The 12,856-nt window shown below is 42.6% G+C and overlaps 1 protein-coding gene across 3 annotated transcripts; it reads left to right on the top strand.

Annotated features, from left to right (window-relative positions):
* Positions 1-3,308: 3,308 nt before the first annotated feature.
* Rheb (Ras homolog enriched in brain) lies at positions 3,309-11,860 on the top strand. 3 transcript variants are annotated; one of them, XM_065429405.2, is made up of 9 exons: positions 3,309-3,670; positions 3,818-3,911; positions 4,585-4,656; positions 4,731-4,798; positions 5,353-5,435; positions 5,525-5,581; positions 8,930-8,977; positions 10,480-10,561; positions 11,665-11,860. In XM_065429405.2, exons 2-9 carry the CDS (start codon positions 3,863-3,865, stop codon positions 11,752-11,754), a joined length of 549 nt encoding a protein of 182 aa, XP_065285477.1. In that variant the 5' UTR covers positions 3,309-3,670; positions 3,818-3,862; the 3' UTR covers positions 11,755-11,860. The 3 variants fall into 3 exon arrangements, with proteins under 3 accessions (XP_065285477.1, XP_070393859.1, XP_065285476.1); XM_070537758.1 differs by having other exon boundaries at positions 3,309-3,671; positions 3,804-3,911; XM_065429404.2 differs by having other exon boundaries at positions 3,310-3,670; positions 3,821-3,911.
* The last annotated feature ends 996 nt before the right edge of the window (positions 11,861-12,856 follow it).

Raw genomic sequence — 12,856 nt, 5'->3', positions numbered from 1 at the left:
CCTCTGGTGTGGTGTGTTCTCCTCCCCCCCCTCTTTTTCTATAATAAGATGGGGGGGGGGGGGTGAGCATTCTTTGCTACTGCTGCCATTCTACAAAGAGCATGGTGCCTAGATTTCAGACCAAGTGACGTGTTATTACATCAGGCTTTGCATTGATGTAATTGCCAATAATGGCACTTTCACTCAAAGAAAGCCTTTACAACAGAAGAGGGGTGCAGGAAGGAAAGCTGCAGCTTCCTGATGAAGATAGCATGTAGGAGAAAAAGCTGTCGTCTCCACTTGCTTCTAAACACAAGATCTCCGCACAGAGCTAGACTTGACAATAGGTTGTTTCGAAATATTTGGTTATTTTCAAGTTTTGGAAAATACTGAATAGTCATTTCTCGAATACAGATAGTTACTGTGTAATATACAGTTCTTTTTTGAAACTAAATAGTATTCGCCTACCCCTTTAAGCATACATTAATAAACTATGATGCCCTTGGGTCTGATAGATGAGGCTAGCACAAAGATCCAGGAAGCATTGGCATTTAAGAGCAGCCACAAGAACAGAGAAGTAAGAGGCTGGAAAATCGGTGAAGGATGATAGAATAGGAATAGATGTAAGGTGGGACAATCACAAATTGTCTTACAGCAAGGTGATGCTATTGTCACCTTGAACAAGGAGGCAGCCTCTACATATACACAATAAATATTTTAGATCTACAAGCTATTGTATAGTAGTATGTCTTGACTAGTACTGCTAATTATATCACTAAGACATTTCTGTTTTTGCACATTGTTCCAGAGCTCTGGCATTGCTGAAGGCAGTTTTCACAACCATTTTCACTGAGTTGTGTTGAATAGTGGTGATTGCCAATATGGGACATCAGGGTAATATCTTGTTTTCTGTGGTAAAACAGACTTTAGAGAGAGTGAAAACAGCACAAAGTCAGTTTATGTGGAAGGGAGAGTGTTGTTCGACAACTGTTCATTTGGAAAGAAAATGACAATTACTAGCAAAAGGAAATTGAGGAGGAGGAGTGGGCTGCAGATGCTGATTCTCTTAGTGGTAGCAAGAATACAGAATTGACAAGAATCTTCAAGCGGAAGCAAGCCCTGCCAATTGCAGGGGCCTAATTTTTTATTAAAAGAGGAAGCAATGTACTATTTTGACAGTTAAGAAACCAGCAATAAAAAAATAAAAAACTTAACAAAGTGAGTTAAGTTTGGCGCCAGTCTTGTCGTTTGTGTTCTTCCTAAGGTCTTCTGCGCCTTGCCTTTACTACTTCAAGCATGAACCAACTAGCCCAAGCAAGAGTTTTACTTGTGTCAATAGACCTGAATTTGCACTCTTTGCTTTCGTTTTATATTTGGTCTACTTAATCAACGCTGCTTTGCATGAGGCCATGAGTTCGATTCCCAGCCACGATGGCCGCATTTTGATAGAGATATGTACTATAATGCAAAAACATTTGTCTGCCGTGCTTTGTGTGTACAGTTAATATAAATCCAGAGGCCTCCCCTACGGTGTCCCTCAGTGACTTTTCAGCTCCTGGACGTTACAACAATTTATTATAATGGACAGCTTTTACACTGCTGTGCACTGGCAGGACAGCACAGCTTTACGCATAATTATCACATACAGCATAACAGAAAAAAATAGTGTGAATGATCTGTTCATTTTGTGTTGACACATACTTATCATAAATACAGACATAGTAGTCAGAACACTTCTACAAAGAAGTGACGTATGTAACAAAGGAATAATTCCATCTCTCTTTTATTAGGACTGGTGCAGTGTGCAACCTTTATGATGAGGTAACCTGTAAAACAAATGATTTCGGAGGCCCCAAGCACTTCGTTATGAAGTTGTTCAACTGCATACAGAGTCCGACATTGCCTGGTTGCAGCCGCCCGCATAGCTCTTTGATTTGCTTCTTCAGCAGCGGTTCATGCCTTGCAGGGAGATGTAATAACATGTACCAAAGAGTAAACACAGGCATCGAGACTATGTGGCACACATGTCATGTCCCTTGACACCTGTTGCAGTATAACGCAGCTTCAATGCAAAGCTTTCACGTATCGACGCTATGCGGTGCGCATCTCATCGTGTGACTAGTGACACAATACGATGCAACTGCTACATGGAGTGCCACCTGGTGCAATAATATGCAACTGCAATGCAAAGTGAACGTATCTATGCTACGTGACCACATCTCGCATTGCGTGCTAGGACGCATCTATAGGGCATGTTTCTGCAGCAGCTAGCAAGCGTTGGCATGGCGAAAAATGTTATTGCATGTCATAGGTTCGAGCAGTTTTGGCCATTTTAGAGCAGTGAGGGCTGGAGAGTTAAGGTTGGTATATTTGTGTGTGTGACAGTTGGTCTCGTGGTTTCTCATTTTTCGGAATAGCTCTCATTTGGTATTACGAGCTTTTTTCCAGATTAACCTGCTTCCTGACCTGCCAGAATTGGTGGTGTCTTCAAATTTCCTTTCTAGATCTTATTTATGGGGGGTTCATGCGCGAGGTTGATTTTAGAGTGGAGCTGTTAAAACCTCGCTGGGTTTCTCGGTGTCCGCAGCTTCGCCGAGCTGGGGGAGAGAGCTGAGAGAGAGTGAAAGCAGAGTATAAAAATAGCATCATGCAGCATAGCGACGCGGCGAAGATTGGTGTAGCGTAGCGGGAGAGAAGGAGCGACGCAGCGGGGACTTGGGTGGTGTGACGTCATTGCTCTCCGATAAAAAGCCGCGCGCTCACTTCACCGGATTTCAAGAAGCTACCAGGTACGCGGCGTCGGAGCTAGCACGATTCTGACCTCGCTTCGAGTTGTTTTCTACATTTTCGCGCCACTATTGTCAAACTCTCGAAAACGATTAATTGTACAGGGAAGTGTTCTGTGAGAGTCCACCTTGTAGGCATGTCCATTTCGTCTGCTGTTGAAGTTCTGATTGGCTGGGGGAAGCTGCGCGTCCGCAGCAACCAGGCGCCACAGCCACTCAGCACTTGAGCACGTGGTTTAATCGATTACGTCGGGGAAATGAAAGGTGGACATTGGTGAAGATTAATAATTTTGCGGGACAGATTTAATCGATTAATCATCGATACTACCACATATTACTAACCCTACTATACATGTTATTATTATTATATATTATTATATAATATTTGTATTTAAGAAGTTCCCGGTGGCGTCGCAACGCGCGGTTTTTACAATTTCTCTGTTTATATATTTCACGACGCGTGATTCTTTTTTCCCATGGACCAGGAGACCGTAGGCAGTGCCAAACAAAGCATAGATAGTATAAAAAAAGCTAGACGAAAGCAAAACGCATGTGAAAAATTGGCGGGCTTGTTACATTTAATCTGGAGTAACGTACTGGTTCTAAAGCGGGGCAGTGTTACTATTTCTTTTTTTATTTTATTTTTATAAACTCTAACAGGGAAACTGAAACTAAGGAAACAGCTGTCGTCGTGATCTCCGCAATCCAACCATGGCGCAAGTTTTCTGTCCATCACTACACATTCGTCTGGCAACAAGACCAAAACTTGTGCTCAAAGGAGCTGCGATTGTTGGGGATATCGCCGTTGTGCTACCTAATCATTGAAACTTTCGCGGACCGCAGTTTCCGCCAGTTTACTTGTTCGTGTTGGTGCTGCCCCTTTCTCTCTGCGGTCAGGGCCCGAGGTAAGCCGTGCATCGGTTGACTAATTCCACTCGGCGAAAATGTTGCCTGGGAAGACTTCAACTTGTGCCGTCGCAAGCGTGGTGTTTACATTTTGCGTCGCTTAATCATTCATTTCTCCACACCATCTACGGGCTGCTCGTCGCAAGTAGGTTGCGGTCAATGTGGGTCCACGGCTGACGCTGCCTGCCGATATGGCTCCCAAATCTCGGAAAATTGCCATTATGGGCTTCCGATCCGTCGGTAAGTGATCTTTTTTTAAGCCTAAGCCTTATCGCAATCCCCGAGGCCGTCGCGCCGTCTCCTTCGCGCTTAGCACAGATGGTAGCTTTTTTCAGACTTACATGGCGTGTCACCGTCGCGCGCCGTGCTCGTACATTCGGTGGTTTTATTGCCCAGTTGTCTTCGCGTGTGAATTGGCGTTTGCCCGCTGTATTTTGTCCCTTAGGACGCTCTACTCCCCTCGCTACAGTGGTAAACTGTACAATATCTGCCGCTCCTCGCGCACTGATACCGCCTGCTTCGTCTATCGTGGCCTTCTTGCTTTTCGTATGTAAAAACACTTTCTATCTTTTAAACGTGACGTGCTTGATTTCGTGTTTTTTTTTTTTTTCGATTATAGTTAGCGTCGCTGTAGAGTTTGTTTGGAGCTGGCCTCTTCGGACGTGGTACACGGGTGAATGTGCGCCGTCAGAAAAGTGTTGAGGAGCACAATTTGCGACTAGGAAACCAACTATGACAACGAACTCCACTTTACAAACCAAACTTATCGGAACAGCAAGTCACGCAAAAGGCTGCGTACGCGGGGACGTGTTTCGCTGCTAGCAGACGCCAGATTGAATCGCGGTGATAGTGTGGGAGGGGCGCGTCAGAGAGGCGAGCGTTGCATGATCACGTGCGTCCTTGACTCGTGCAGGAAAGTCGTCGCTGACGATACAGTTCGTGGAGAACCAGTTCGTGGACTCGTACGACCCCACGATTGAAAACAGTAGGTGCCCCTTGCCGTCGGCGCATTGTAGATCGTGAGGGGACTTCTCACTGTCAATTTATCGTTGTCTGCAGCATTTCACAAGACCGTCAAACTCAAGGGCCAAGAGTACCACCTCAAGCTCGTCGACACTGCGGGACAGGTACGCTGCCGGAATATCGTCCACTAAATGATGCCTTAATATTGTCACAAGTGCCGCGGTGCAGTGTGGTTTTTATTTGTGCCTATGTATGTACAAATGCTGCTAATAGTCGGTTTTCTTTCGAGCCCTGCGAAGGGTTGCTTGAAGTAAATGGTGGAATAATTGCTAAACTACTCTCGTGAGAGCTCCTGAAAGTACTTGATCACCGAATAATGTTATCAATTAGCACTACTGTTTCCAAGCAGTTGTAAAGAAAAAAAACAAATGCATGCCTAACTCTGTTAAGACAACTAGATTGTGTAGATTACAATCTTAGGACTCGGTGGCAAAACATCGAATTCTATTAACTGCTTGTATTATGTTGGATATAACTAGTGCAAGCAAACATTGGAGGTGTCTTCTTTTTTTTTTTTTGCCTTGCACTTGGACTGTATAGCACCTTATGTCGTTTGCTGTTCTGCCTGGGCGTTTCGCTCCAATACATAGCAAACTCAGTTTTGTTTTTTAAATAATGCTGCTTGCAATTCTGTATGTCTGATTTATTTAATTCACAGGATGAGTACTCCATATTTCCTCAGTCTTACTCCATGGACATCCATGGCTACGTGTTGGTCTACTCGATCAATTCTGCAAAAAGGTAGAAATGAATAATTGCTGTTATATAGCCAACTTGGCTGTTTTTCTTTTCTTCTGTGTTTTGACATTTACCCTTTTTCTCTCATGTAGTTTTGAGGTGGTCAGGGCACTATACGAGAAGCTCCTGGACATGACTGGAAAAGTCCAGTAAGTGCACAACCTTGAAACATTGTTAGTCATTACTGATCCAGACGTGCAAGGTAGTAGGACAAATCTAAGCAGGTAGTGGATAGCCATACTTGCCAACAGAGCCAAAGCTCAGAAGGGTAAAGGTAACGATTCTTTCTGCTATGCTTTAAGGAAAGTATAGTGTTTGCGTACATTATTTATATCTGAAATCACAGAGTAAGCCTTTCTTATTCTGTGCCTTGTTGGTTTAGAGAATCGCTTCTACACAGGACTTTACAGTAAAGCAGCAGCATAAATAATCAATAGAAGCACATGCTCAGGTTGTCAACTGCTTCATGACAGATTGGTGCATAGATGAGATGAGATTATTGCAAAGGATTGGCTCATACTATAGTTCTTTTTTATGCAATTTAAAAAAAAGAAGTTAGGTTTCCTTGATTAGAATCTGTGTAGTGACACTTGCCTTGCTATGGTATGGTTAAGAGCTTGGGCACTTATTAAAAAAACTGTGTCCTAAATTGATAGCAGCATGTGGGGTCTTGTACAGGTGTACTAGTACAGCTCATAGGTGCTCTGGCAGGCTGCTTGTTTGATTGCTTGATTGTCATAAACTTGTAGTTAAATTGTATGTTCGATTCCCGGTTATGGTGGCATCATTTCGATGGGAGCTGAATAGAAAAATTTGCACTGTGCCTTGAGGGCATATTAAATAACCTCAGGGGGTTGAAATTAATCTGGAAAGTTCTGCTATGGTGTTTTGTTAGTGCCAGTGTTGCTTTGGGATCTTAAAGCTCAATAACCAATCAACTTAGGTGCATAAATTATGCCGTCCTTGAGTCACATGTGAGTAGCACACGCTTTGGACAACTGCATCTTTCCTCTTCTCCGAGGACATGCTGCATTGCAGCCAACAGGTAGCAATATACTGTGTGTGTGGTGAATTTTCCTGCGCGACATTTGCAAAAATCTTTCATTCATAGAAGTTTTATAGAGTTGTTTCAAAGCTGGTTGAAAGTTGTGGCACTGTACCCAGTGAAGCTCCAAAACCGATTCTCTGTTACAAGTTACTGTTATTTTAAGATAAATTAGTTGCGCACTTGAGTCACTTCGTCTCCAGCTTTTAGCACGTCAGGTGATGTGTCCTCGAGAGCGCTCTGTGGCGTGTGTTTCTCTTCTGTGTGTCTCGTCAAAATGTTGTGCAATCCAACCTCTAATATGCTATACCAACATGCCCAGTTGTCACCCTTGGCAAGTCCCCGTAAAGTCTTGGCCATAATACTTGCTGATTAATCCGCACGAATTCAACCTGCAGCTTCGCTGTTTGCTTTCTATTTGAAGTTTGTGGGTACAGCATGACAATTCTCATTATAAGTTGCCTGTTTACATGCCCTAATTTTATTAGGAAGCATTGCAGGCTGCGCTGTTTCTTTTTTTTTTTTTCTTACATAGAGCTTGTGAAATCACAACACTATTGAAATTGTATTCTGGTTAACAAGGCTATCTCAAGGATAATGCACTCTGGAAAGTACAAACACCAATCCTATTGCAAGAAGGTGAAGTAGGGGACCGCACACATTGGCTCATGGGGAAATGTCTGAATGCACTTTCTCCTGTTTAATTCTGTTGGGTTGGCAGTCAACATTAGCCAACATGCTGGTGATGTATGGAGGTCTCTCACATCTTCAAGAACTCATTCATTCTTCTGAGCTGCTGTGTCACGAGGTTGTATTCTGGTTAACAAGGCTGTCTCAAGGATAATGCAGGTTGATGCAGGTGCAGATGGATAAGGTTGATAACAGTGAGAGGAGAGTCACTTAGAGGTGTAAATAGGCAGTTGCCGTGACAAACTGCCTCGTGTGTGCGCTATGCTAGGGAGGCACACCGATAAAAGATCTTCAGCTGCAGTGGTGTAACACACGTAGTGTAAAGCAAACGAAATGTATACCAGTGGTTCACATATGATGAGTGCTCTCTGTACTAACTACAAATGAAGGCATGGGTGAGTGACTTGGGGTGACGCACACTTCCAGTTTTCTGCCTGGGGTGTCCTATTGCTGATAAAGTTAGTGCAGAATGTTTTTTTTTTCTTTTTGTTGATCATTCTTATTCGTGATGGTTCTTGCACATTTAGATAGAAAATAAACATTTTTTTGGGCGGGGGAGGGGGGGTATTTATATGTGCAGGCATTATAGTTGAAGTCCAACTGTAACGAAAATTTGGCGAAATTGGTTATGAACGAGTAGTGTATGCCATAAAATCAATCTTGGCAAAGCTACAGGGCTGGCATTATTATTAGCAGTCTTTTAGTAGCACCTAAGTAGGCAACACATGTAGCTGGTGGTTAGCGGATATGATGCAAATTCTAAAACTTGGCATCAGAAATTCGGCGGAGTACTGCAAGTCTCCGAGGTCATGCCGATAAGCCATGCTAGTTCTCAGTACTCAGTTTTGCATCACCTCTGGCAAGCAGTAATGGCAGTGATTTTATTCATGGGTTTCAAAAACATTTATTCTTGCTAGCTTTGCGTGACTCTTCCACTAGTATTCAGACATAACATTATTTTATGTAGGCTTTTCTATATTGTTTATATATGAAACTTGGATTTTATACAGTAATAAGTTTTGTTTCAATTGTCCTTTAATGAGGTTGTGGAGACTTTTTAACAGTTCAAAGGTTGTCTCAACTTGCGTCCTTTAGGAAGGGTGGCATATGCTTAGCTTCCTGAAGCATTTTCCACCCTTGAGGCCCCAAGTGTTCAACTCGTGTTGTACATTAAAGCTTCCTGCCATTCGCAGCATTGTTGTGCTTCTGTGCTTTTAATTGGATCTCTGTGTTATGTACCATGCTGTCAGTGCATCATGTTGTGTAGGAGTTGTTGAGCCTGCCTATTATGTTGCTCAAGTTTGTTGAGTTGCCACACTGGGCTTGAGACCACTCTAAAGTATGACTTGTGCATTATTCAGCATTCAAGGAACGTACTGTTGGCTAGAGTTGTAGGCAAGTTGGCACTGTTGGGAAGCAGTAATATGCTAAGGTGGAAATTTCCAGTTCACTATATCAAAGTAAAAAATAACCTTTCTTTGCTGGCTCGTTGTACTGCAGTAGCTGTGCTGCATGTGCATGTTACCTTAGGCTAGATAGAAAATGTTATGTATTGACGTTTGAGTAGTCTGATTGCTGCAGAATTAAGGCTGATTTGGCAACTTGAGTGCAGCAGTCAGCCCGTATTTTGTCTAAGTAATTTCGCGTTCCTGTGTTGTTAATTTTTGCTACAAAGATGGGCTTGCCTTCTGACCTTCTGTTTTGAAATGGTCTGTTTTAAATTGCACTTTGTGATGGTAATTTAAAATGTGTGCAATTTCAGTGTCCCCATTGTTCTTGTTGGCAACAAGGTAGACCTGAGGGTTGAAAGGTGAGCCAAGAAACTTTTTGTTTAAGAAACAATTTGCCTGCTAGATAGCACAAACAGTAGTGAAAGTTCAACTACAAGACTTGTAGTATGAAATGTAAGCACCCCCCACCCCCCCATTTTTTTTTCTTGAACTCTTGCATTAGTGTGTTCCTTTGTAAACATTGTTTTCAAATTTTCCTGTACCTAGGCTGTCATATTGGAGGCATCAGATCAGGCTGTTTTTCTTGGAAGAGAAGTGTGTTAAGAGCTTATTAAGCAACATCATTTAGCTTCAGTAAGTGGTATCCCTAAGTTGACAATAGTGGACCCCCTCACAATTAAGCAAGTTTATTTTGTGTTAAACTTTCTAAGATTGGGGGAAAAAGAAGTGATAAAAGCTTGATGATAATTGTCCACCTGTACTTACCCAGAACAGTGAAAGTAGGTTGAACTTTATATAATGCAGGAATCTTCTGTCGCCACGAAAAACATTGCATTGTGCAAGCTGCATAGGCCACAAGAGATAGAAGGACGCGATGTGCGGATTCCAAAGTTTCGTTGCTGTAACATTATGCGCCTCTGTTGCTCAGGCTTAGAACTTAGATGGTCCTTCCACCTGCTGCACCTGTGTCCGTATGGTATCACAATGTAAGCAGTGATGCCTGTGAAATTTGGAAACATTATATTGTGCTTACTTGCAGCCAACACATTACCGTGTTAAACATTCCACCTAATGAATGTGACTGTTAATTTATTTTTCTTCTTTCCCTGGTGCTCTGCAATTCTTTTTAGCCTTTGTGTCCATACATTATTTTTTTCGTGTGTTTTCCATTGAGCTCATTTTTGGCTTCTCACATCCTTTTGTATGATGCTTTAGAGCCATAACAATGCCACTAATTGTAGCTCTAACCTGCATGCAAGCAAGTTCTTTCATAACTTCTTTACAATCACTATCGTATACTGCAGTGATATATAAGCCAGCACAAGAAGCATTGTGTACAAGTATGGACGAAATTCTAATGCATTTCCCTCTGGCAAGCGTAACATCTTTTAGCTTTGTGGCAGCTGACTTCAGGTTGGTGGCAGTGGCTCCGTCCTACACGTCTGAGCAGTGCATTGCCGTAGCTTTGGCTGACATTTGCTACTAGAGCATCAGCAAAGTGAGAGCCATATGTTAGTGTTCCGTTTTACAGTGGATTGCACTGTACATATACCCATTCTACGTGCTGTAAGCCCTGGTTACTCTCAGGCACTCCCATTCAATGCGTGACCTTGAAAAAGACAAGTCCACTTGTCGAAACGTTGGCTCCTGCTTTTACCTTGTTCTCATTTTGCTCATTGTCTTGAATTTCCATCTCCCGCCTTCCCTGTGTTTTCCCGTGGCCTGTATATTATAATTTAAAACTGCAAGCTATAATAGTCTTGTTCAAAGTTTTCTGTGAAGCTTCATTTAGTAGACCACATTAGGACCACCTAATGTGCTTACCCTCCTTTTTTTGTGTGTGTGTGTAAATGTGTGACAGGGTTGTTAGCTATGAAGAGGGGAGGCAAGCTGCTGAATACATGAAAGCAGCATTTTTAGAGGCCTCAGCAAAGCAGAATCAGGTGAGTGCATGCACCTTTGACTAATTTACTGTATGTGATAGAAAAAAATGCATCGTCGTAGCCAGCACCATGGTACTAAGCGCGGTAGTGAAGCCTCAGTTTAGTATGCGTACTAATGCCGAAGATAGTGGATGTTTAAACAGCTGCTGCTGTAGCTCATTTGGTGGAGCGCCACGGTAGCCCTGTATGGCGTTGTGCTTCTGAGCTCGAGGTCATGGCGGCCACATTACTATGGGGGTTCGCCCCCATAGAAACATGCAATAAACCTCATGTACTTAGATTTAGTTGTATGCTAAAGAACCTCTCGTGGTCAAAATTAATCCGGAGTCTTCCACTACGGCGTGCCTCATAACCACATCATTGTTTTAGCATGTAAAACCCTTACTGAATGTACACACCTTACCGTTGATAATTTTTATCGCTGTTGGACTCTTGGATAATTGGCCACAACAAAAGCACCAAATCGGGAACTGATGTAACTTATGCTCAGAATACAGAACTATTATACGTAACGTAGGGTCTATCGATGCGAATGCATGATGTGCTGCACTCAAGACCTCCAAAAAAAGCACCATGCACCGCGAGATATTGGAGGTCGTGGCTAGCTGAAGGTTTTGCTACTGACAAGGATGCTACTCCACTTCAATCGCTGCCCTCTGCCATACGGCGAGAAATTTGACAGATGCATTCACGAGCAACTGCATGCAGTTTGACCATTTGCATCCGTGGCAGTTTTCATTTGTTGCCTCGATATTCCTTCACAGTGGCAGTGAAATTTAGTTATATTGAGGTTCAAAATACATGATCTATAGACAAAAAGTTTTAAAAAGTTCAATACCTTGTTATATCAATAAATTTGTTAAGTGAAGTTTATTACATATATTAAGGTTTAACTAAGTTTATAACGAATATCACATATAACATTTGTATTACCATGTAGGATGCAAATTTGTTAAATAAAAATTTGATCGCACTGTACAGTCGATGTGCATGTGATGTCAAGCAAGGTTGAACACAGGTTTTCTGTACGGTCGGAGTAGTGATGATGGCAAATGTTTCAAGCTCTCATAAAGCATAACTGTTGCTGTGAATTTCTTTCACAGAGCGTGTTTGAGATCTTCAGCACCATGATACAACAGATTGACAGGGCTGACGGCAATGTGCCTGAGAAGCAATCCTGTGTTGTCTCCTAATGGCTTACCTCAGCAGAGCTGTTCTCCATCTGGTTCTGTTCAGGGACTGCTCGGAAGCGTTCGGGCTGTGGACAGAATAAAGAAGCCCACCGCTTTTGCTTTTACAGCTGCTGTGGGATAGCTCTGTGCTGTGCTTGTCGAGAGGGCGTGCTGCTGCTACTGAGAATGTTGGTTGTCGCGGTTGTAGAAGAACGAGTGGCTACACGGTGTTTCTGAGTAATGTGTGCGGCCTGCAGTGCTCAATTTGCACTTGCTTCCTTTTTCTTTTTTGATTTTCTCTTTTGCCAGCTGTGCATCAAGCTTGGTGAGTGTTAGTAGGGCTGCAGGTCTGCTCTTGCAAGAAATGCCGAGGCTTTTCTGTCTACAAATTTGCTTAGTGGGCATCAAGTGCTGTTGTAGTAGGAAAGCATGTTGATTGATGTCTTGTTATACGCACAAAATCTGCTCTTGGGTTCTCTTTGTACAATATGCAGTGCTGTTTGGATCTGTCCTTTTTTTCTTCTTCAGAATGACTTGTTTATTTGGATGTCCTTAGTGGAGCTTCATTTCTTTGTGACATGCCTTGTGAGGGTCAGTGTTGTTTTAATGCCTCCAGCTGCGTCAAGATGCACTCCCACTTTCGTCCTCGCAATTACCATTTCCCCTTGTGGGAAATATGTAAAAATTGTACTTACTCCATTCTTCTCTCGATTTGTATACACAAAACCGCAAGACTGTGAGCTTTTATTATCATTACTATAAGGAGGCTTATCCAGTTAGCGGTGACTGGTATGTGTAAATGACATTAAAAAGCGACAGTTGTACTGCCGATTCTGCAGATCGCAATAAAACTGTGATACTGAGAAAACTTGCAAAAGTGTGGTGATTGAATATATTACGTACAAGAAATTACTTGGCTATTACACCACCCCTACTGCCGGCAAATATGTGGTGCGCACATCCTAATCTTTGCACAAGTGTAGTGTAAGTTTCTGTAAAAATTTACTTATAGCCTAAATATACTAGAGGGTCAGCCACATGTTTGTGTGAGCATAAGCATTGCATAAATCAAGCTCAAGAATTTTGTCATGGCCCATTTAAGCTATAGGTGTAAGGGAAAGCT

Source organism: Dermacentor albipictus, chromosome 4 (genome assembly GCF_038994185.2).
Source record: "Dermacentor albipictus isolate Rhodes 1998 colony chromosome 4, USDA_Dalb.pri_finalv2, whole genome shotgun sequence".
NCBI lineage: Eukaryota > Metazoa > Arthropoda > Arachnida > Ixodida > Ixodidae > Dermacentor > Dermacentor albipictus.
This window is presented reverse-complemented; position numbering and strand designations above follow the sequence as displayed.

Excerpts from the sequence above, each read along its gene's own strand:
- Rheb (XM_065429405.2), top strand. The coding sequence starts at position 3,863 with ATGGCTCCCAAATCTCGGAAAATTGCCATTATGGGCTTCCGATCCGTC. Across the intron at positions 3,912-4,584 it reads TATGGGCTTCCGATCCGTCG|GAAAGTCGTCGCTGACGATA; the intron begins GTAAGTGATCTT and ends TGACTCGTGCAG. Across the intron at positions 5,582-8,929 it reads GACATGACTGGAAAAGTCCA|TGTCCCCATTGTTCTTGTTG; the intron begins GTAAGTGCACAA and ends GTGCAATTTCAG.